The sequence below is a fragment of the Cydia amplana genome, chromosome 8 (assembly GCF_948474715.1).
Source record: "Cydia amplana chromosome 8, ilCydAmpl1.1, whole genome shotgun sequence".
In the NCBI taxonomy this organism is placed as follows: Eukaryota; Metazoa; Arthropoda; class Insecta; order Lepidoptera; family Tortricidae; genus Cydia; species Cydia amplana.
The window spans coordinates 14,785,011-14,809,976 of record NC_086076.1 but is presented as its reverse complement, the minus strand read 5'-3'; the positions used below and the strand labels follow the sequence as shown (position 1 = coordinate 14,809,976).

General features: G+C 38.2%; 2 protein-coding genes across 2 annotated transcripts in view; both read left to right on the top strand.

Annotated features, from left to right (window-relative positions):
* LOC134650090 (nuclear migration protein nudC) overlaps positions 1-13,553 on the top strand; it is a 47,731-nt gene extending 34,178 nt beyond the window's left edge. Inside the window, exons 5-8 of the mRNA XM_063504920.1 lie at positions 9,802-9,990; positions 11,121-11,193; positions 12,040-12,169; positions 13,366-13,553. Of these exons, the coding sequence (XP_063360990.1) occupies positions 9,802-9,990; positions 11,121-11,193; positions 12,040-12,169; positions 13,366-13,417 (444 nt within the window). The 3' untranslated portion in view covers positions 13,418-13,553. The remainder of the gene's footprint in view (positions 1-9,801; positions 9,991-11,120; positions 11,194-12,039; positions 12,170-13,365) is intronic.
* A 1,800-nt stretch (positions 13,554-15,353) lies between these two features.
* Positions 15,354-24,627, top strand: LOC134650089 (protein odr-4 homolog). Its single transcript, XM_063504919.1, has 7 exons — positions 15,354-15,552; positions 15,637-15,838; positions 16,413-16,762; positions 17,037-17,216; positions 17,811-18,018; positions 21,027-21,203; positions 24,419-24,627. The coding sequence occupies exons 1-7, from the start codon at positions 15,457-15,459 to the stop codon at positions 24,610-24,612; spliced, it is 1,407 nt and encodes a 468-aa protein (XP_063360989.1). The 5' UTR covers positions 15,354-15,456; the 3' UTR covers positions 24,613-24,627.
* The last annotated feature ends 339 nt before the right edge of the window (positions 24,628-24,966 follow it).

Genomic DNA, 24,966 nt, shown 5'->3' with positions numbered 1-24,966 from the left:
TGCTACTTACCAGGTCGGTATAACCCCCAAAGGCGACGGTTTATCAAAAAGTCACTGCGTCCCCCGAGTGGCAGCTGCGCCCAGAAGCCGCCGAGCTATCTTCGCCTGATAGGCACCTTGTTGGTCGGCCTCTCCGCTTTCGAGAGCCCTCGCACTGTACCACGGTATGTCTTAATCGACTCTTTGAAGTGCTACCACGACGCGTTTGGCAGCTGCCGGTGATACGACTTGGCATGGATATCTCCACCTCCCGGGCTAGTCTGTTTACTGTGACGGCGTGATGAGGAGAGCTTTCTCGCAGCTGTGGTAAGCTTGCAATTTACTGGCGGTCCTAGTGAACACAACGTCAGACCACCATCCCTTACAAGTCAACGACCTTAAGAATCGAGGTGTAGCTCCTGTCAGATAGGACGCTCCAACACCGAGCCGGCGATAACCGGGTATTTCCGGTTCCGGTACTGGTTGTCTAGAAAACCAGTACCGGGGAGCACTCCCTAGATCGTCCCCTCGTCGAGGTCGCTGTACGCCCACAATGTAGAAATGATCTTCATGGTGCATCAAAAATGAGATCGACTGCCAGGTACCTCTAATACCCAGTGAAGTATCAAGCTATCTCGGACATCTATTTCTATTCTCCATGTTAGCTTTTAGAATGATACTTGTTCAGAAGCCTGTAACAAGTGCTGTATGTGAACCACTATCGGACATAGCGAGACCAGCGCCTCCCAAACCACCAGCTTGGGACGCGAGAAATCTTATTCAAATTACTTGCCCTAACTTAAATAATCCTGCAACGTACCTATATAGAAGAGCTGCCGCACCTTTACTGTTAGCATCAGGCCGCAGGGTCAATGACCTTACCCTACTACACTGTAGCCCAGGCAATTACATAGATAACTTTGACGCTATTATTTTGTGTCCGAAATTCGGTTCTAAACCAGATAACGTGTCTCATCGACTGGACTCTCTTAGAAGCTTCGGAATAAAGTATAGACCCAGTAGGTAGTCTAGGTACGTCAACTTGTGAGAATTACACAAAATGTTAGGGGACACTGCGCTTATTTCCTTCAGACACAGTAGTCTCATCCAATCCGGCCTCGCCTACGATTGCTTTCGATCCATGATGTACTTAATCACTAAATTAGCTGGAAAACTATCCAATTACTTAGCGATATTTTGGCTTAAGTTAATTGGGAACATGACTCTTTCTTTAGACGATCTTATCGCCGAGATTCTGCGGATCGGATGCGATTTCGAATGAGAAATCTCTCAAACCAGTTTAACGTCAGATTCGAACCTGGGATTACAGTTTAAATTCTCAATTTCCTGTAATGCATCATTATAACGAGTTATTGTGATTTCATGGGTTGCAATAAGGCGTATATATTTATTCTTTCTCTGAGTTATATGACAGTAGGTGTAGCCCTAACGCTTGCGCGCCCGCTGACTCGCCACCAGGAGATAATAAACAGGTCTCAATGAAGATCTCAGACGTGGAACGGAACACATAATATAAAAATTTTACCTTCCAATAAAATTATTATTATGTTTCCTTCCACGTCTGAGATCTGAGTAATGCCTTCCTAGCAGGCTACTAGGCTACTTTTATACCGACGGTACTTCTCCTCAACAATGACATGGCGGCGGCGAGTGGCGGGGGGCGGGCGTCTGTTTGCAGGAAAGGGAAGCGGAACTACGTCACGGCGAGGCGGCGGAGCGACTACATAGACGCTAGCGGCATCTATCGGTCACCGGAGGCGTTACGCTCTCAGATGCAGTAGCGTGCTCCCCGTGGTCCGGTCCGCCTTCACCTTGGCGCCAGGACGGGACCGAGAGGTCCGCGATCCACCCGCGCCGCGACCGCAGCAACAGGAGCGGGCGCGTGACGTCTCTCGGAGTCCCGCGGACCGGAAGCGCCTGCGCCGCGACACTTCGGGCGCCGGCCCGCAGCGTCGCGGCGTCTCGGAGTCACCTCGGACGACAAGAGAAAGTCGACGGCGCCGACGCGGCGAACGACACGACCGTAGCGACGGTTCACGACTCCGGACGACGACGGTGACTCGCTACGCTCGTGAATCTATTATAGAATCTTTCGCTTGCACGGGACTCAAAATAAGCACTCGAAGAAATATCAAACTTTGATCACTTGTTGTACAAATAACTATTCTTTTGTTTTGGTAGATTACCTACTCAAATTAAACGTCAGCTCAAGCGTTCTGAGCATTTCAGCTTCAAGATATTTGTGAACACCTTGGCCTCACCGATATATCTGATGGCGACTGTACAAGCTCTCAGAAAACGAGAGTGTTTATCAAGGATGTAACAGCATAAAATAATTAAATACCTACTTTTTTGTCTGTTGCTATTAAAATGTCATTTTTCTAAAGGTATTAAAATACGTTTTAATTATATCAATGAATGCCCTGCATGTGATGTTGTTATATTTATTTAGTATACATATATGTCGGTCATGATAACTCAAAATGCAAACTGAGTCTAATCTTGAAACTCGTTGAATATGCAAGAATAATAACATTCAACATTTTACATTTTTATTGCATTTTCGAATGATTCACGAATTGATTTCGAACATGGACCAAATTATTGGCACTTTTTCTGATCCTATGTCCGGAAGTTGGCATAAATTATTAAATTTAAAGTCTTGTTGGAAAAATGTGAGATACAAAAAAATCTTATTCACATATTAACCGCTATTTATTCAGAATTGCATATTGATTTTCCTGAAGTGTTAATATACATGATGGTACTTGGGTAGGCCAAGGCGTCTCCTTACATCATACAAACGTGTGAATATCCATACACCTACCCAATAATTTGCTACAATTACTCTGAGTCATTCGTGTAAATAGGTATAACTAATGGTGTAATGGTAACCGAGTTGATTGACATTTACGTGTCTAAAGGGGCCCACTGATTAACAGTCCGCCGGACGGCATCGGCCTGACAGAACAAAAATTTGTCAGTTCCGAACAACTGACAGGCCGATACCGTCCGGCGGACTGTTAATCAGTGGGCCCCTTTAAGTTATATTTAATTTTTCTTTGTTTGCAAAATCCACGGCCTAGAGATTTTATTTATACTATTCGTAGACCTTGTGGGAGACTTGAATCAATGTCTTTAACAAGTAACGGTTTCTAGCCATTATAGCGGTTTGCGTTGTTTTACGTACTCAATGACTTTTTCGTTAAATTTTATAGTATGTGCTTAAATATGTGCTTGTATATTTTATGGTCAAATTATTGCGTAGGTAAGAATAATTCTACTTTTCTACAGTCCTGTTATGGTTATGCATAAACTCAATAAGTGGTATAACTATTGCAGACTCAGACTAGATAGGTGAGATACATTATGCATTTTCAATGAATACTTAAGTTTATACTTTATACCTCTAGATAAGGTTAATGAGTGACATAGGTAATTAGGAATACATCATACAATACCTTGAAAGCAATATTGGCCGTATCGTATTTCTATTATAGTTGCTGTGGCCTTTTCATGCCCGCATAGAAAATTGTTATCTGTGAGCAGCTCACGACTGGTAGCTGTGGAGATCATTGGGGGAAAACTTTATCCAGCAGTGAACATATTTTGGCTGCTACACATGATGATGATATATTTCTGTGGAATTTTTCCTTTATCTTTTTACCTTGATCAGCAATAAAAAGTCAGCGGCTCCAAAACCTTCGGTGACGATTTTCCACGAATCAAATATTGATCTCATTGGAATACGGAGTGAGTATGAGTACCTACTCATAATTAGGATGAGTCACGGCGCAGGTTCTTTCGTTAGTTACCACCTCCAGAAAAGTCGGTTTTGGTATATAATTACTAAGAGTGGGCGAGTATTTAGTTAACCAATGAATATTTTAATTACCAATTGGTTGAATTTGATCAAATTGGCTGGTTTTCGTGGTTTATTGTTACAGACCATTAGGTATATCCATATGCAATGGTAGGTACCTATAATGTAGAATAATTCTCATGCAAGATACTAATACGATTGTATTAGAGAATCCAGGTTCCCATCAGATCGGGGCTGCAATTAGCGGCGCGTGTGAAGGCACCCATTATTATTTTATTTAAAAGCTACCTATATCGGCCGTTACAATAAGACCAGTTTAGCCGGTTTCACTTTACGAGTAGTTGTCAAAGACGTAGAGGTCGAAATATAAAAGACGCTGGCTCAAAACGAGTACAAAGGTTTTGTGTATAAGGCAGCACCACGCCAATCTAGGTACGCCGCTGGCTCGCAACGCAAGGTTCGTAAGAGTAATTCATTTGGGCAACAAAAGATTGAAGGCTCGCTCAATCTCCCAGTCCCACGCACTTGCTGGGCTTAATTGGCTTGCAATTATATCATTCACTTTACTCTATCATTAAAAATCTGCTTTAGTTCACATTCATAATCACTACACCGGTGTTGACAGAAATCGTTATTTAATTGCTTTATAAATATTTACATTTTAAAGCTGCACTAAATGCTATTATTACCAATTAATTATAGAGAGTAATCCTTTTCCCTAGCAAATATTATTCGTTCTTGAGATTTGTAATCAAAGCCATAGAGAAAAAAATACATAGAGTGCTCACTCCATACATCAGTTTTAGTACCAAAAAGACTATTAGCATCTAGCATTATGTAGCGGAACCTTGGAGGATACAACTAAACGGAGTAGCCATTAACAGGCTTTCCCCTCTGTCGAAAATAGGCGGCCAACGGTCATACACAATGTATGGACTGACGTTTATCTGACATGGCTATTTTTACGTTACGCATACATTTGACGTTCCCCTCCCCCGTAAAAATCGGCAGACTGTTTTGTACAGAAAATTACAGACATGGCGTCTCCGTTTGATTATATCCTCCAAGAGCGGAACTATCAGTACTGCTACTTGACAATAGATGTAGCACCGACCGGAAAGTCTTATGCTGTTGAGATAAGACTTTTCGGTCGGTGCTACATCTATTGTCAAGTAGCAGTACTGATAGTTCCGCTACTCGATGCTAGATGTAGACACTGAAATTAATAGTCTGAACATCAGTATGGAGTGAGCACTCTATGTATTTTTTTCTCTATGTCAAAGCCAAGCCTACTAAAAGTCAACACAGTATTAGGTATTTTTTTATTAAGTTTAGTTACTTAGTGTTATTTTTTATACTAAAATATCCTCTTAATGAATCCTTTATGCCCATACTTCTGAATGAGATTAACTCAGACCGGGATATTGGTGGCATTCCTACTCGAGGGGAGTCCCTAAGAACGCAGTTTCATCATTATGCGATAAAACGCTATCAATGATGCTTAAGTATACCTATTGATAGGGTTTTATATAGGATAGTCCAAAACCATAAGCGGTCTTAATAACGCTATAGACCAGTCGTTCCTAACCTGGGGGTAATTACCCCTGTGGGGGTAAAACTGGTATTTTACGGGGGTAATAAGCTAACCTAATATAACAATACAACAAACGCACACGTTTTATTTTTTATTACCATTGGGAGGAGGGGTAAAATCAGATTCCTTAGTTAGTCATAGGGGTGACCGGACTGAAAAGGTTAGGAACCACTGCTATAGACCGAGGCGAAATTTTATCGACAAATCATGTACCTAGGCGTTGTCTACACCTATGTATTTGTAGAATATGAAGCGTTACAGAATTTTAAATAATATTCGACAAAAAAGAGTGGATAAACTTGTTTTCGAATCTCGTGATGATTATTAGGTACGTTAACTATGTAGCTACATATTATTATATTATTTTTAGTAGGTATGGTCATGTGACGTTTGGCAATTTTGTTAAATTTCTCTTATAGCAACTAATTCCTGTGTTGCAAAACCTTTTGTGTCGTCTCATTTATTTTAAACTACGGCATTGAACTGTGTCGCAACTATGTTAACTTAATATTTTTATACATTACCTTTGCATAACTGAATAATGATCATGGCCAGTTAGAAATCTCTGTTGTTTTTGTTTATAAATACAACGTTAATAGATTATCGCTAGAATGTGTTGATAAAATCGGTTTCCGATAGAGTCCTTAAACTTAATGATCGGCTGTCAATAATATAATATCATTATAAACCTGCTAAGATTTTATAATATCGGTGGAGATTGCGCTTACCAATATCATATTCTCTAACAAGTCTAACATTTCAATGGTTCAATGTTTTTTTTTTCAATGGTTTATGACACTTGACAAACTAGTTTTGATACTACTGATATCGTGATTGTGGTGTGTAATATTGGCACGCCACTGTGTCTAAAAAAATTGCTCGTTTTCCGGCACAAGACGATCCTTGCTTTGCTACAGACTTGCATTTGCCTTGACCGTCACTATTTAGGCGCCACGCAATTATTACGTGAAGACGGGACATCATTAAACAGTAATTTCATGATAATGAGTCACAATTGTCACAAATCGTAGTGTCAGAAGGCCTACCGCGAACCACGTTCGACGTATTGCCTCTCTGTCGCACTTGTAAATTCGTACGTAAGTGTGACAGGGAGGCATCACGTCGAACGTGGTTCGCGGTAGGCCCTCAGGTCCGGTCGCGGCGGGGGTCGCGCATATCGTCCTTGCCAGGAATGCGAGGTCATCACGCCTTCGTCGGTCGCGTTCTTTTGTGGCGGTCCTCTTGTGAAACATAATTGTTGTTTTAACGCTCATTCCGTATTCTACACATGCGATTATGACGGTTCATGGGTCACACCTTGTGCTGTCCACCTCGCGGCCGACTAACGCTCTGCTAATGTGATAAGTTGCGCAGCCGTATAACTCGTACTTATGTCGGTTTTAGCCAAATTTGACCCGCTATTAACAACATGCAAATCCGTTGATAATTGCAGGTTATTAGTTAAATTGGTAATAATCGGTATTGACTTCGCAAGTGGCAATTACTTATATGTTACCTGAGCGTTTCTTTTATTTTTTGTCATTTTTTATAATATATATTGTGACCTTTTTTGCCACTTTTGTGTTATTTCTACTCAGAATCAGGAGCTCTTTCGATCCTAATGGGATAAAAAAATGTCCCAGTGTTTTTTTCCTATTGTGTTACCATTTCCCCATATATATATTTTTTGACATAACTGTATAATTTATAATCGCGTTCCTATTTTTGACATTGTTTTCGTTTAATTATTGTTATTATTTGACGATCCTTCTCAGGTGATTTTTTTTCATATTATGAATTTATTTGGATTAAGCATCTTGCTATTATTTAAATGTATTCCTGACGATCACAATATAGATTCTTATAAATTGACATTAATGTAATTTGTACTGTAATAATATATTGTGAAATAAATAAATCTAATCTAATCTAATCTATACTTTTATGGCGGTAACAAAAAGGAAAGTTTGAAAAATGTACCTATGGAAATTTTAGGACACTTTTTTCTCCTATAAGGATGAAAAGGGCTCGTGATCCTGACTAGAAATAACACAAAAGTGGCAAAAAAGGTCACAATGTATATAAAAGGCAAAAAATAAAAGAAACGCTCACCTACTGACATAACGCTAATAGTAGTTTATGCAACAGTGATATAATAAGGATTCTTAAAATTCAAGGGTCGAAGTTACAAAACGAGACGTAGTCGAGTTTTGTAAAAAAAGACCCGAGAATTTTAAGAACCAATTATGAGCTGTTGCATACATTACTTTTTCTATGACAGCTGCAGCAAAAAAAAAAAAAAAAAAAAAAAAAAAAAAAAAAAAAAAAAAAAAGTTATTATTAAAAAAAAAAAAGAGTTATTATTGTAAATGAAAACATACCTCTTTAAATCAAGATGATCGGAACTTGTATCTTTAAAAAAAATAAAGCAGTTGTATTATACTCATAAGATGACTGCTAGCAGTCATCTTATGAGCCTATAGACAAATCATTCAAATGACATTGCTTTAGATATCACTGTCAGTCATTTAATTGACACATTTAAGTGCTGGAGTAGAAAAAGTAAGTTACTTCATCAAATTTATTTTAATTAAGTATAAGAAAATTTGAATGTCTTAAATTTTCTTAAATAAGAAATATTTATTGTCTTTAAAATTTTCTTTTGGTAATCAACGAATAATATTGACTTTGTATTTTTGTTATGGCATGGGTGTATTAATAATTACTAAATTAATTCATTTAGATATGTACGATGAAATACGTGAGTTAAACCGTAAAATTAGCTGTAGTTATGTAAGATCATTGTCATGGATACGGCAACCATCTGTTTTGTTTACTTACCTAATATGTAAGGCTTATTAAACCTACGATATGTACGTTACTATAATGTCAATTCGCCTACGTGCAAATAATTTGACGTCAATTATGACTTATCCAAACTAGATCGTGACGCAACAGCGACCAAATCGACCGGGTCCGCTTTGAAATGCTATACCCTTATCCTTAACCTTTAAATAGCTCAGCGAATTGGCCGTTTCGATTCGTATCCGCGACACGAGTCACCATTCAAACTGGAGTATACGCACGAATACGTTACAACCGCCATTTGTAAGTCACGTCATTAAAGCAGGTCTTGGACTAAATGCGCCTAGCGATAAAAAAAATAACAACGGACGATGTGACTTCAGCCTTTATAAATTTCATCATAAAAAATATCCTCTATGAGATGAGAAAAACTACAAAATAAACATAAAAGTTGATAAAATATTGGTACCTACCTATAGAAACATTTCTTAAATTTCTTGCATAGTAGAAACATTGCAAAATAATGTATGATTATGTATTTTATCCCATATTTAGTTTATATATTTATTCTAAATAAGATTCTGCTAGATTTAAATGGAAATTCTAATCTAATAAACATGTACTCGGGTATTTCCTAACCGCGCGTAGGTATCCTGGTTGGTTTGCATTCAAATTCTGTAATGATATCGCCTAAGTTGTTTCCTTTCTCTACATCCTTAATCCGCTTAGGTTAAGCTTATTATATAAAAACACCGAAACTTCATGGAAAAAATAGGTACCTACACATGCTTTGCTACATCATTTTAATACAGAGTGTGTCAATTTATACTAGTAGATGGTCCAAATATCCCTACACCACGTGAAGAATTGAAGATATATAAAGTGGATCTGTCACAGTTTGTACCATGTAGGTAAATACATATGTATTTTCTAGGAAGACAGTGTTGCATCTGTTTATAAATAAATGCCCTTGAATGATTATGTATAAAGGTTACAAAATCGTTTATACACGTGTCATCATTCACTCGGGTCATGTTTACATGGTGAGTTCGACTAAGATCGGACACCGGGTAAGATCGTATGATTCAAATTTCTGCCTGTTGCGGGGCTTTTTTTTAATGCTGGCAAGGTGATGCAATGCCCGGGACAAAACAGCGCATTGCATCACCTTGCCAGCATTAAAAAAAAGCCCCGCAACAGGCAGAAATTTGAATCATACGATCTTACCCGGTGTCCGATCTTAGTCGAACTCACCTTAAATCTTGTTTTTTTAATAAAGATTATTGTCGTCCGATGAGTTGAAAGATTTTCTAGCTTTGATGCAATAATATTATTGGTCTGTTAATTTAATGAATCCCTATGCTTATTTTTATGTCTCTTTTAATTGGATTGAATCATTCTTAAACCTGCTGTGACAAATAGTAACCTGATCGATCAGTACAAATGTTAGTAATATAATTACAGATTAGCATTATGACAATAATGGCATCTCGTTCATTATCGAAGGTTTTTTTTAAATCTTAGGTAGGTACCTACTGTTACTGCCCACTGAACTAACATAGTGCCCTTTTGTCCCCAGCTGCGAGTCCCACTCCGGCAGGTGCTCAGGCCCCGCGACCTTACCGTGGTGATTTCCAAGAAGCATCTCAAAGTGGGCATCAAAGGCCAGCCGCTGATCATCGACGGGGAACTAGACGCAGAAATCAAGATGGAGGAGTCCACGTGGGTGCTACAGGATGGACGCAACCTGCTTGTCAATTTGGAAAAGGTGAGTTGCTTGCATTCATCAATAAAGGTATAAAGGGCCTCGTATATCAAAAGTAGCGCAGTGGCAGATGAAATTGAGGGCAGGGAATAAGATGAGGGGTGTTAGATTGGTCGAAGCCAGAAAGGCGCGACGGGAGTGAATCCTTCCGCTTCTTATAAAAATCTCATAGCGGAGTAGACGTTGTCGTTAAAAATGATAATTGGGCTATATATGACATACCTAAAGATAAACTCATTAAGGGCCAGTGGGCACATTTTAGTTTCTTCATTTTCATAAAAAAATGTGTATAACGGCATAACCCTCAAGAAATACCAGACTATGATAAGATTGATGAGCTTTGTATTGAAGATCGCTCTCATGCAATAAAACTAGCGGTTTTAGTAGATGACGAATAGCTGTCAAAAGGTTAAAGAACTAAACAAATGGAAATAAATGTTATTTAAATTGGTTGTCTATCATATTCTGTTTTATACTATTTTTCAATGTCGTAAAACCTTTTCACGTTTGAAGTTTTTGATTAACACTAAATAACTATATAAACTATTGTAATAAATATCATAAAGTCAAACATAGCATGACAATAGCACATTGCTTAACACTTTTAGTGCCAAGCGCCCCATTTCCAATACAAAATGAACACACATACGTGTTCTTGGCAGTGAATGTGTTAATTGATGGGTTCTAAAGATTAAAATATTTAACGGGAACCGGTGACGTTTTCCAGACAACTTTTTGCCGCAGATCTTTTGATAAACTGTCCGAGTCAAATAAAAGCTTTAAATATGCAGGTGACCGTTCGAAACCGGGGAAAGTCATACGCATTCTAATACTATTGTTTTTTCGAGCTCGCTATCGCATTAACCTTTCGCATTTTGTCTAAAAGCCATCCTCATTAGTTTAATGACCGGCCTCACCTCTTTGTAACCGCTGAGCGGCGTTCCTTTTGGCATGTTTTACAAAAATACTGGCATACTACTTACTTTGAATTAACTTAGAACACCTTGTAACACTTTGCATTGAGACTAATTTATTTTTAACGTTACGCGCAATTTACGCGAAGCAATCTTAGTCTTCAATCAATTTTAATGGCTAAGTTTACTGTTAGTTACACTGCTGTTATTTTCTTCTAGGTGAACAAAATGAATTGGTGGAGCAGATTAGTCACGACGGATCCTGAGATTTCTACAAAGAAAATCAACCCAGGTATGGAATAATATTTATATAAAAATATTGCCATCTTCATCCATGTAATCAAAGTAAACGCGGAAATATGATTGGCCATGCAGTTGCTGATTGCTTAATTAGACAATTTTCTGATACTTTTATGATATTCTCAAATATCTGCTCAGAAAAAATGACCTCCCACGGCAGTCAAATCCGCAAAGAGCGACTTTAGTATGGAAACTAGCCAGGCAGGGTTTTTATGTTTTAATAACTAGTTTTTAATTACATACCTTATATTAATCGCACTTAAATCAGAACCAACAAAGTAATTGTGCAATAATAATTACGATGTTTACATCCAATAGTGGGATTGGCTCGAAATTTATTTTAAGTTAGATGACGATGCAATAATAGTAGTTTATGCAACAGTGATATAATAAGGGTTCTTAAAATTCAAGGGTCGAAGTTACAAAACGAGATGTAGTCGAGTTTTGTAAAAAAAGACCCGAGAATTTTAAGAACCAATTATGAGCTGTTGCATACATTACTTTTTCTATGACAGCTGCAGCAAAAAAAAAGAGTTATTATTAAAAAAAAAGAGTTATTATTTTAAAAAAATTGAGTTATTATTTAAAAAAAAAAGAGTTATTATTGTAAATGAAAACATACCTCTTTCAATCAAGATGATCGGAACTTGTATCTTTAAAAAAAATAAAGCAGTTGTATTATACTCATAAGATGACTGCTAGCAGTCATCTTATGAGCCTATAGACAAATCATTCAAATGACATTGCTTTAGATATCACTGTCAGTCATTTAATTGACACATTTAAGTGCTGGAGTAGAAAAAAGTTTTTATGATAGAAGATTACGTTACTATTTCAGAGCCATCTAAACTTTCTGATCTGGACGGAGAGACCCGCGGGCTAGTCGAGAAGATGATGTACGACCAGAGACAGAAGGAAATGGGGCTGCCCACCAGCGATGAACAGAAGAAGCAAGACGTACTCAAAAAGTAAGTACATGAACAATCTACATGAATCTTTCCCAGATAGCTGATAAGAGTACTAATTATAATAGAGAAACCACTAAATATATCGACAAAAAAAATTTAATCACCTAATCACATTTAATCGCCATAATTCGAAAGAGTGTAAGGCCCACTTGCACCATCCAACTAACCCGGGGTTAAGCGGTTAAACCGTTAACCCAGTATCAAATTGTACTGGTAACCATGGTAACTTCAGGTTTAACAGGTTAACCCCGGATTAGTGGAATGGTGCAAGTGGGACTAAGTAATTTAAAACTCCGGCAAGGCCTTGCTTGCCAAACACAACGCAAACTTTACATTAAGTACGGATTAGTTTTTTGTTTGTATCTTAAAAATAAAAGATAGTGGTAGTAGGTACTTTAATTTGTTACTAGTAGCGATCGTTCTTAATATTAATTGGCAAAATGTTTATAACTAGCCTTGTAATATTATAAGCAATATAACGGATCTTTGAAGCGTTTTACAGGTGGTATAAAGTTTATTGTGCATACGCGCGGTTCGTAAAATCTGTCGATCGAAATGCAACATAAACGCACTACTAGCCTAACACTGTTGCAGAAGGCCATAGTCGTTGTTTCATTAATTTGGCACATGTATTATATCCAGACATTGCCAGACTGACAGACGGTGTGTCTTAATAGATAAGACTTCAGATATTAGAAATTAGATATTGGAAATTCTCCTATACTTTTATTATATGACTTCACAAAATTGACCATGTATTGACGAAGACTAAAAATCGTTTTAGATAGGTTTCATTTTCGGGTTAAAGAATAATTAATTTTCTCTCAAAGAACTTACATTTCAATCACAGTAGTCTAAAAAATGGTTAAGAGGTACCTACCTCTGTTTTTCATAAAAATTTAATTAGGTAACGTTTAAAATATAATTACAAAATTAATATAATTTTCTTGAGTTCTTATTCAATTAGGGCCACTTGCACCATTCACTAACCCGGGGTTAACCGGCTAAACCTGGAGTTACCATGGTTACCAGTACAATTTGACACTGGGTTAGCGGTTTAACCGCTTTACCTCGAGTTAGGTAGTGGGATGGTGCAAGTGGCCCTTACTTAGGTACGTGTTTTAGACTAACGTATCTCTACCTTGCTGCCTTTTTGTTTTCTTCTTGTAATAGGTACTAACTTTCTGTATTTTCAGATTCATGGAACAACATCCAGAGATGGACTTCTCGAAGTGCAAATTTAACTAATTTAAGTTAATATTATAGTGTCTTATAAGCTGATTTTATATTTTTGTTCGTCATAACATGGCGCATGGATTTGCCTTTTAATGCCATACACAAAATTACACACAAAGATTTTATGTTTAGTTCTATATCGCATTAAAAGTACCCACTACATTTAAATTAAATGACACTTAACTCAATTTAAGATTGTCCTAATTGCTTGCTTGTATTTTTGTCCTCGTGAATTATTTTTAGTATTCATTTGGAAATGTAACATTTTTTTCGCGTGTATATGGTTGTTTTGGCATAACGCTACATAAGCTACATTAGGCCTGGGCTATAACCGCGAAAATCGAAGTTCGCAAATTGCGGGCATCTTTCTCTGTCACTCTAATTACGCCTTCATAGGAGTAAAAGAGAAAGATCCCCGCAATTTGCGAATTTCAGTTTTCGCGGTAGCCCTCCTGTGTACGCGAGCGAAAAACGATCTTATACACGCGTATAATAGCTAGTCTGGAACCGCCCTAAGGGTCATTTCATTTCAATTACTATAAATTGTGCTAAGCTTTGCGATACAAGCGGACTAAACTCATCTGGTTCTTATCTAATGTATTCACGTATTTATTATACTTGCTATTGTGTTATAGTCAGTTTTATTTTAAATATTATATTTAGGGAACTAAAATCTTTAGCAAATTATCCTAACAAATATGTAGTCATTCCGATTGATACCGATTACTTGAAATAAACACTTCAAGATACATTAAGGCCTTTTTTTTATACCTATTTTTTGTCATCATTAGATTTTATACAAGGCTAAAACCCGTATAAAACTATAAAGAGGTTATTTGATTGTGTCGTCATATGCTAGTGTTTCATATAAATTCCATAGTAGGAAAATCGTTTTGACAGTTCGAAAAAAGAAACTGATTTTACTCATATTTGACTAGTAGTCAAATACCTTATTGCGCATATGTGCGCCAAACATAGGAGGTCTACGCGTGCCTCCGTGAGGGACAAAACATACGCAATGCGACGCTATGATTGGTCGAATTTATTTGTTGCCCGCCATAATCCTGCATAATCCATACTAATTTACGGTGGGGAATAAAAAAAATGCGAGACTGTGACAAGGACAAAGAATAATAGCGCTTTCGCTGCTACTCCTACTGAAAGATACATAGACTATCCCGTTCTGTCAGTTATCCCCACTACTCATGCCCAATCCAATTTAATACTAGTTTCATGACGCCAAAAGTTTCTGTGTGGTTCGTGAATGTTCATGGTTCAGTGCCAGGCGAAAAGTTGCCAGTAATTACCAAAAATGTTTTGCTACGCTTCTGACGGCCAATCGTCCAAAGAGTAGTAATATTATAATATATAGGACACAATCGTCAATCTCGACATTGGTTGGAATGCTACCTTGCGGTGCGGTAGTGTGTTATGGCTTTGACATTATCACATTCCACTTTCATAATTTGAAAATGACGGGCGTCTGTTAGAGCTTTATTTATCGCTCTATCTCACTCAGTTTGTCCCATTATATTGCAAAGTTGTGCAAAGGACAGGCAAAGGCTTGGCAAAGGAGTGTAGAGGCCTTAAGGCGTCTCGAGACGAAGGCAATTTATCGCCAATCTGATTAAATTGTCCGATGAAATCAGTACGCAAATGTCAATTTGGCCACTTTCACCAATTTTAAATTTATGGTGATATTTGACCGCTCTAAAAAAAAAATATACCGCTAACCGCGAATACTAGCATCACAAATTGGTATTCTTGCGTCCGCACCTATAATACTATAGGGTATAAGTCATAATCGGCAGTCGAATTCGGGTCCTGATTTGTTCAGACAATTTAATCAGACGAAAAATTGTCTTCGTCTGGATAGGCCTTTAAGATCTAATTTGACAACGACAAATGACAGTTGCACAGTTGAATGTAATGCAGCCTGCAGCGGTGGCAGGCAAGACATTATTACTTATTGCTTACAGTGAAGTGAAATCCAACCGTCAAAACCATATTGTTGATGTAAAACTTCATGAAATTATTGTAAATTCATCATCATGGTTAGAACAGTGTATTCCCCAGAATACTGCCTTCAGTATCTCGAACAGTATGCATCAAAAGAAACTTTCGTAATAGGACTTATTCTAGGTCAGGCACGTATCACAAGTTTGTAATTTTTTAAAGTTAAGTAATTAAATAAAAGAGATAGAATATAAGTAATAATTGTAAATTTACAGACGACAGATTCACGTGAGAATGTGATACATTTGGCTCGTACTCCAGAGGAGAAAAGTCCGGACAATGCTGCGGAAACCGAGGCATTCTCAGGCTCAGACAAGCCTGAGGTTGTTAGGAGCTTGGCGGGAGTGTCGGAGGCGTGGATAGCAGACCACGCCAAACATGTTACTAGAATGCTGCCCGGAGGGATGTTTGTTCAAGGTACGTTGATCGATTTTGCAGCTAGGCTAAAGAATTATGGCAAATTGTTTACTTAACTATACAAGGTGACCTTTAGAATGCTAATTATCTTATGATAGTGACACCAAAACCAGTGTTTTAGTGTAAAATAATGATGAAATATCTGCTTTAAAATAGCTATAAGTAATACCAAGTCTTTCTCTGGGACAATAGGTGCTATGCCAGAAATTCCAAATTTATTTTATGTGGATACTATTTTATTTATATTTTGGTTATTTTTACGCTGGCAAAGATGAGTGGTCAAATTAGTTATCATAATTGACTAGCACCCTTGTTGAATGTTTAAATAAACAGTTTTTACAAATTAGTCAATTACTCAACATTGGTTATTATTAGTCTAAGTATTTTCTAATTTTTCTTTAGATCGTCATTGCCTGGTATTTTTTTTATACACAGGTTCTGGTTTTTATTAAATCGCCAACAAACTGTCATGCAGTTTGGCGAAAGAATATGTGTAATGGATTGCTGTGTATTTTTTATTGAGTAAATAAAAAAAATAAAAAGAATCTTCATTTCAAGCACGCAATAATTGCAGGTATATTCATCACAAGTGACGAAGATATATTTGAGGACCCGAACTGCTTCAGTAGAGTGAAAGCAATAGTGAATTACACATACAAGTCGCTTAACACAAACCCGTATATGTACGGCAACTGCCCAGGTGTAGCGGAAAGGCTTGTTCTCCATATGTCAACAAGTACAAAAGTCCTCACATGTAAGAGTGTGGAAGTTGGTTCAGTAAAAAATGTACTTGCAAGACCTGTTGATTGGAAATTTTTGCCGAAGCCACAGCAGTGGCAGAGGCTGGACTGCTATTTTGAATTTGATGATGTTTATCCGGTCATTGTGAAGAAGAGTGGTATTTCTGTTAAGCAACAATTTCAAGTAAGTTTGTTTTGGAGATTTTAAAGTTATGTTTGTAGGGCAACTTAAAGGTTGATTTTTATTTCTTCTAGTTAGGTTCATCATGGTCTTGAAATTAAGTGAAATGATTTTTACATTTGCCTAAACCTATTGTGTTCAAAAATTTTATGTTATGTTCAGTCACACAATTTCCGAAGGAGATAACTTTAATTTTTTGTATATAGCTAGTCTAGTCAGCTGCCTGTTTAGTTGACCTACTTTGCAAACTGACATTACACATGCCTTAAACTTACAGCAAATATTGGAATCAGCGCAGAAGACAATAGAGTCCAGCGTTATGTTTATAGACGGAGAGCTAAAGACTGATTCAGAAGCTTTAGAGAATCTAAATAAGAAGAAGAAACTCAAGACTAATGCTAAAGTCACACAGCAAGAAGCCCTGAAGTCCATGCAAGTGTCATTGTTTGTGCCATTTGTAAGTATTTAATTATGTCTTCTAACTAAAGGTAACACTATGAACTTTGGGTGGTCCATTTCTTTAGAGTAAGCCAGTTCTTTGCGGAGCTGGTCTGAAACATAGACTCCTCATGAAATCCTCTAGACGGAGTTTAGAGCAATTATTTCATGAAACCGATGCTGCCAAAAATACTGGGGTGCGGGGGACGAGGTGAGCGAGTCCCGTGCCGTGATTGGTCCGTTCAAAGGCACGGACGTCACACAAAGACACTTTGACTCGAAAATGGAGTAAAATTACCATATATTTGTGGCAGTGTCCGTGGTCTTAAATCTCCAATGCTTAATGTTTATATACAACACTTGTCTGTCTGTATGTGTTGGAGAACAAGTGGCTTTGTGGCCATTAAAAAAAAATCCAAGAACTGAATCTACCGAAAAAGTTACATAACAAAACTGCTCATAAAATTCACGCAAAATGCTGCTGCCGCCGGGCAGCAATATAGAGTTTTGTGGATGCATTTTGTTGACTGCCTTTTTTTCCATTAGTGATTAATAGTAACCCACTTTAAGCCCTCATTCTAACCCAACTTTATAAAACAAATTTGATTTCCAGGAGACCTGTCTCCCAGAAACGGTTGAATACCTAGAATGTGACGGCAGCATACACTTCAGCGGCGTCGTCTCGTCCAGTGTGTTCCTGTACCCAAAAGCGACGGTCAGCGAAGCCATCACCGCGGTCAAACAGGACATAGTGCGGTCGTTGGCTTCCCGGTTCACTATGCACTGTGATGCCTTGATCGATGACAATCTGTTGCCTGAAGGTAAGAAAGTTTAACATAAATGGGCGTTTTTTTTTTGTTGTCCCAAACACTTTTTTTTTTCAAATTTGCGATTTTTTATGTTATTTCTACTCAGAATCACGAGCTCGTTCTATCCTAATAGGAGAAAAAAAGTGTCCCAAAATTTCCATACATTTTTCGATCTTTCCATTACGCGACCGCCATACAAAGTCTATGAAAAATGGTGACGGAATGGAAAGAAACCTTAGGACACTTTTTTTCTCCTATTAGGATAGAAAGAGCTCGTGATTCTGAGTAAAATAAACATAAAAAATTTGAAAAAAGTCTTTGGGACAACAAAAAAAAAACGCCCAAATGAACTAGATTTGTTCTATAAGCTATCAACACATAGAATACCTAGAACGCGACGGCAGCATACACTTCATAGTCTCGTCCAGTGTGTTCCTGTACCCAAAAGCGACGGTCAGCGAAGCCATCACCGCGGTCAAACAGGACATAGTGCGGTCCCTGGCTTCCCGGTTCACTATGCACTGTGATGCCTTGATTGATGATAATCTGTTGCCTGAAGGTAATAATAACAGTGAAACGCACTAGGTCTTGAATAAATGATTTATTTTCAACTGGATACACGACAATGCCTTCGACCGACGCTTCCATGGTTTTCGCGGGAAGCCATCTTCACAGAATGCCCCGATGACAGCTGCATGCGCTGTCAGTTAGGGCTACGTTCGAAAATGCCGCTAACAGTAAGAAAGTTTAACATAAATGAACTAGATTTGTCCCTTAAGCTTAAGCTAACAAAATACCAAGTTCACATAGGTACAACTATGGTTTGACGACACACATCACACATCCAATACCTTACAAATGTCCATAGGCTATGATATCCACGCAACTCGCATGTGAGTTCTCGCACCGTCTAAATGAGCCCTTAGAAAAATAGCTGTAGGAGCCCCTGTTAAAAGGCAACGGAATGGAATGAAGAAAACTTAGAATAAGTACTTTTTTGATGTGGTATAAGGGGTTTGATATGTTTTTTCAGAAGGTCCCTAACTTTTTTTATACACGAGCGAATTAGGTATAAAGAGCTGTATACTTGCGATAGCAAAAAAACTTAATGAAGAGCAAAAAAACTTCTATATGACGGTATTGTTATCATAAGATCTAAAGCATTGACTCATATATTACTCATACATAAGGCAGGAACCAAATGTCTGGTCGCCGACCTCTTGCTAGATCATATTTTACGACACTGATCGATGGTTAGGTTAGGTAGGTAATCTAGGTTTTGCCAAAACGTAAAAAAATCTGGGCATACCTTATCTTTATAAAATCGACGACAAAAAGTTACATACATGTTATACGTGGGCGTGTTACCAGGTGTTCGAGATAACATACTGTTAATCATTAATCAAAGATTTTTTTTACTTTCAGAGATGATTAATTCACTATGGTTTTTGACATTCATCTAGATAAAGTCAAAGTAACAATATTTCTCAAACTTCAGAATAGGAATTGAAGGTCTTCACTAGAGATGCACCGGATATCCGGTTACTATCCGGTATCCGGCCTATCCGGCCGTTATTTTAGTATCCGGCCGGATACCGGATAGTGACCTACTATCCGGCCGGATACCGGATAGTAAAATTAACACATTTTGGGGTAAAAAATGGAATCTGAAAAACAGTCACGGTCATAATGCTAACGACACAGTAGATAGAAATGAATACGTAACCAATGTCACACAATACACTTATTTGTTTACACAAAAATACGCGCGCGCACTTGTAACTATTAAACGAACTTACTACCTAAGTACGTATTTACGTAATGACATAATAAAACTCGTTACGATCCTAGAAATGTGTCCGCGCGAACGTTCACTACGAAACAGGTCGAAACCTGCACGACGCGCACCTGCAAAACTCAAAATATAGGTATAGTTCTGCCGGCCGAATATCCGGCGGCCGGATACCGGATATTCGGCCAGTGTCCAGGCCGGATATCCGGTATCCGGTATCCGGCCAAACAACTATCCGTTGCATCTCTAGTCTTCACATTTCAAAGACGAAGTTTGACATAAGAATGTACGTGCTTAAATGAATGTACTCACGCATCACACTTTGTTAGGTACTTTTACAAACAAGTCTATCGTTCATCGCCCTACCATATTTTAAAGACACGTTTGAGGAGTTTGCTTTCAAAAGGGCTTATTTTTCAATGAAAAGCATATAAGAATAACCCTTTTTGGAAAACGTCGTTTGGTATAGTTGCGAGGTGAATGTAGTTTAGTAGTTTAACTTACGTATTATTTTATTACTGAGTAAGTGAGCATACATCATACAAATAAAAGAGGCACGTAGCCGAACTTCAAACTTAAACACATGTAGTCAACAAGAACACAAATTGTCGGAGTTCAGACGTATATATTGATAGTAAATATTTCAAATTATAAGTAGTCTTTGTAATGCGAAACACGTTGATCTTCTAATAATATAGTCGTCGCATGCAAACTTAAGATTGCCATGCCGACCGATTTAATGTCATTGCTGTATAAATTATGGTAATTGCAACTTCAAATCCAATTCTTATAGTGTCCGTCGATGCTTGCCTCAATGTAGATACAAGGGGAGGCTGAAATATTCGAGGCCTAGGCTAGAAAACAAAGAAAAAATAAAAAATAAACGATGCTACGTTTTCCCCCGCCTCTTTGGCATTTTAAATATTGCCGCCATTACTAACGATTATTAACGATTAATAATCAATTGAATATTTTACGCGTACGCGATACACGGCCGTCGTGAACGCTGCTCGCACTGTTAGTGCTTGAGAAAGGAGTCCTAGTCCTAGGCTCTCCGAAACATGTCGCGCGAGTGACTTAAAACAAGCGAGTCTAAACCGTAAAATTATTCAATGTTAGCATGTCTCACAACAGTTTAAATTCGATTAATAATCAATAATACTCTCTTTTTTCTAACTTTTCAGTCGCCCGAGTGAATATAAAACGCCCCCAAATGTGAATTTTCCAGAGAAAGTGTGTTTCAACGAGCCGCCCCGACGCGTCCTAGTTCCCGTGGGTTCCCTGTTCCTCTGCGACTACCTGTTCCCCGGCGAGGCGCCCGCCGAGGCGCTCCTGTCTGTCCGCGAGCTGTTGGACCTGCAGATCACTGAGGCCGACGTCGTGTGCGATGTGGAGACACCTGCAGGTAATAAATCAATAAAAAACCGGCCAAGTGCGAGTCGGACTCGCGCACGGAGGGTTCCGCACCATCAACAAAAAATAGAGCAATAAAAATCGTGTTTGTTGTATGGGAGCCCCCCTTAAATATTTATTTTATTTTTAGTATTTGTTATAGCGGCAACAGAGATACATCATTTGTGAAAATTTCAACTATATCGCGGTTCATGAGATCCAGCCTGGTGACAGACGGACGTACGGACAGCGAAGTCTTAGTGATAGGGTCCCGTTTTTTACCCTTTGGGTACGGAACCCTAAAAACCATAATTATAAGTAGTATCGTAAGACGAAATGTAGAAATACTTTCTCACAAAATGAGACCTAAGACGTCATGGTGACCACCACCATCAGGCGGGCTGTAAGCTTATTTGTCACCGACGTGGTACTAAACAAAAGGAGATGTGAGACTGCGTGCCTTTAATGAGCCCTTTTGACGAGTACATTAGAGTCCGATTAGTACGACTTCGCATATAACAACCAACCGCTTATAGCGACGTAAGTATAGGCACTTGTTTGGTTTTAGTATGAGCTACTATGAAAGTACAACCGTTTATTACGACTCCGCTTATAACGACCGATCGCTTTTAACGACGGAAATTGACTCCAAATCCGTCCTTCGAGTCCGGTTACAACGACGAGCGACGTAGTTTTTACAAATAAATAGGTAGTTTGTAAGAAGCTTACTCCGTCCCGCGCACCTAACTCCCCTCCCCCTTTTGCCTATACGCAGCAAGATGAAATAGTCATGTGACTTTTCGTAATCTTGCAAACTAAATAAAACCCAATTCCCATTATTCAATCGAGCTTAAACTTCACATACATAATTATGTACATAGGTTGGGTACAATGCAATATTTTGGTAGGTACCTTCGAGCTGATCTGATGATGCACACAGGAGATGGCCATAGGAACTGTGTGATAAAACAAAGTCAGATCCCCAAGAATTACGACTTTTTATTTTACGGGATTCGAGTAATTTGCGGATGACGAGTGAGTTGACTACGCGTACCTTGAAAAGTGTGGCTTCTTCTAAACACACAAGTCTCTCCATTTAAGACAAAGTGTTGTAATACTAACGTAAATAAATATTTTAAAGAAAATGTTTTTTTTCTTTGATTGTCGCATAAGTATTAATAAATACAAAATGACGTAATTATTTTGATTAATAAAATATATTAAAATTCGCAGTTCGTTTTGTACGACGTCCGGTTAGTACGATGTAATATCAGCGGTCCCTTGGGCGTCGTTATAACCGGACTCTACTGTATTTAGTTTTTCTGTAGGAATGTGCAATCATATTTCTTTTCGTAATTTTAGGTTTTTGCTTGTTGAAATTTAAAAAGAATGTGACTTAGCTTTTTATTCTTGTAGTTACCAAGTTTCATACACATACCAGCGAACAAAATAGAAAAAAGGTAGTAAATTAATTCTGGCCAGGACAACATTCAAGAAGTAGTTCAAAAGTTATGTTAATGTGTCAAATGACATCAGAGTCATCAGACTGAAATTAACTCGCCATTATATTATGGGCATAAAAGAATCATAACCCTTGCCCAGTTGCCCATTTACACCGAGCTCGCTGTTATGATGGCGTTATACGACCAGATATTCGTCACTTTATTACGTTTTATGACAATAATTATATTAAACTTAACGGCTCCCGTAAACAATAAACTGCTTTTATGGAAAGCTGTTGCTATTGAATGCAAATAATTTAATGTATGTACTAACCATAAGGACATTTATTAGCTCCATTTTTAGGGTTCCGTAGCCAAATGGCAAAAAACGGAACCCTTATAGATTCGTCATGTCTGTCTGTCGGTCCGTCCGTAATCCGTATGTCACAGCCACTTTTTTCCGAAACTGTAAGAACTATACTGTTGAAACTTGGTAAGTAGATGTATTCTGTGAACCGCATTAAGATTTTCACACAAAAATAGAAAAAAAAGAATAAATTTTGGGCGTTCCCCATACTTAGAACTGAAACTCAAAATTTTTTTTTCATCAATCCCATACGTGTGGGGTACCTATCAATGGATAGGTCTTCAAAAATGATATTGAGGTTTCTAATATAATTTGTTTCTAAACTGAATAGTTTGCGCGAGAGACACTTCCAAAGTGGTAAAATGTGTCCCCCCCCCCCCACCCTGTAACTTCTAAAATAAGAGAATGATAAAACTAAAAAAAATATATGATGTACATTACCATGAAAACTTCCACCGAAAATTGGTTTGAACGAGATCTAGTATTAGTTTTTTTAATACGTCATAAATCGCCTAATTACGGAACCCTTCATGGACGAGTCCGACTCGCACTTGGTGACTTGGCCGCTTTTTTTAACACTTTCGCATCCCTCCAATCAGGACGAAATGCTGCGTAATGTATTGATTCCTTACTGCCAAGTCAGATTATGGAAGATAGCTGTATCTTTTGCTGAGGTGTGCCAATAAAGAGTATTCTATATATATCTATACCAATTTTAATACATATTATATATACACTTCATATAGCTACATTCGGCCAGTACCTATACCTACGATTATTTACTGAACTATAAAATAAACTCTTAAAATTGTCAAGTAACACTTTATAGAACATATTAGTCACTTTTTGAATCGTCACAATTTAAAGCTAAACAAGGCCTGCTACTAAATCTTAATCTAAACTAACAACTAACAAATTCACAACCTATTCACCAAAGGGTGTCATTCTGAATCCCTAACAACGTTTGTCCTAAAGTCACTTGCCCTAACTGGTTTGTCCTAATGGGCACATGCCATAACGATCAATTGTCATAACGATTATTTTCCATAATGTAAGGTTCTGAAAAATGGTTAGGTTTTACAACTTGCTGCCACAAAAGTGGGTTAGGTTAGGGTTCAACTGCGACCCTCGCAAAAAAGAAAATATGCATAATAACATTAGGATAAGTTAATCAATATTAGGATAACCAAAATTAGGGTTTTTAGTGTTAGAACAACTGATCATTATGACAAACAATATTAGGGAATGCATCGATAGGAGAAAAGACTTTAGGGATTTAGATATAGATCCTTCACCAAATTCGCCCCGCGCCCCTCCAGATGCAAAGGAGCCCATCACGCTCGCCACGTTGAACCGCGATGGACAACCTTTGCATAAGGAACGACCCGGATTATTTTAATACAACCCTATTACTTCCAGATACTTCAGAGTTCGACGCCCTCGACCGGGACGCGAGCAGCGAGGAACTGCTCGCGACTCCACAAGAAGCGAGCCAGTTCATGTACATAACCGGCATTTGCTTCGCCCTATTCGTCCTCATAGTCTCCATATTGGTGCACTATTACGACACAATAGTCGTGTGCCTGAGCAAGATGGTCTCCAAGTCTAAATAAACGATCACTAGTCAAAGCAGACGGGTTAGCGCATGATTGGCGCGACAGCATCTAGCGGCCTCTTTTATTAACATAGAAAAAGACGGGTAGTATATCTCGCCGCGAGATACTGTCGCGCCAAATCGCCATCAGGTGCAGATGCCTAAAGACAATTTTACACTGTTCTAGAGCTTGCATGCAATATTTAATACATGATGCCGGGGGTCAATGACACTGCGAGCGAGACAGCAATATAATTATGCGCGTGGGATAGAGATATGAACAGGCAGGTAAAGCACGAAATTCCTCGTGCTAAGCGTTTCCTATAACTACAGGATACAAATGGATTCAGTCGATCGACTAAATACCGCATGT

Bases quoted from the DNA above. Each gene is read 5' to 3' on its own strand.
- LOC134650089 (XM_063504919.1), top strand. From the start codon at position 15,457: ATGGTTAGAACAGTGTATTCCCCAGAATACTGCCTTCAGTATCTCGAA. The intron at 16,763-17,036 runs GTAAGTTTGTTT...TTAAACTTACAG, and splicing joins CTGTTAAGCAACAATTTCAA to CAAATATTGGAATCAGCGCA. The intron at 17,217-17,810 runs GTAAGTATTTAA...TTTGATTTCCAG, and splicing joins TGTCATTGTTTGTGCCATTT to GAGACCTGTCTCCCAGAAAC.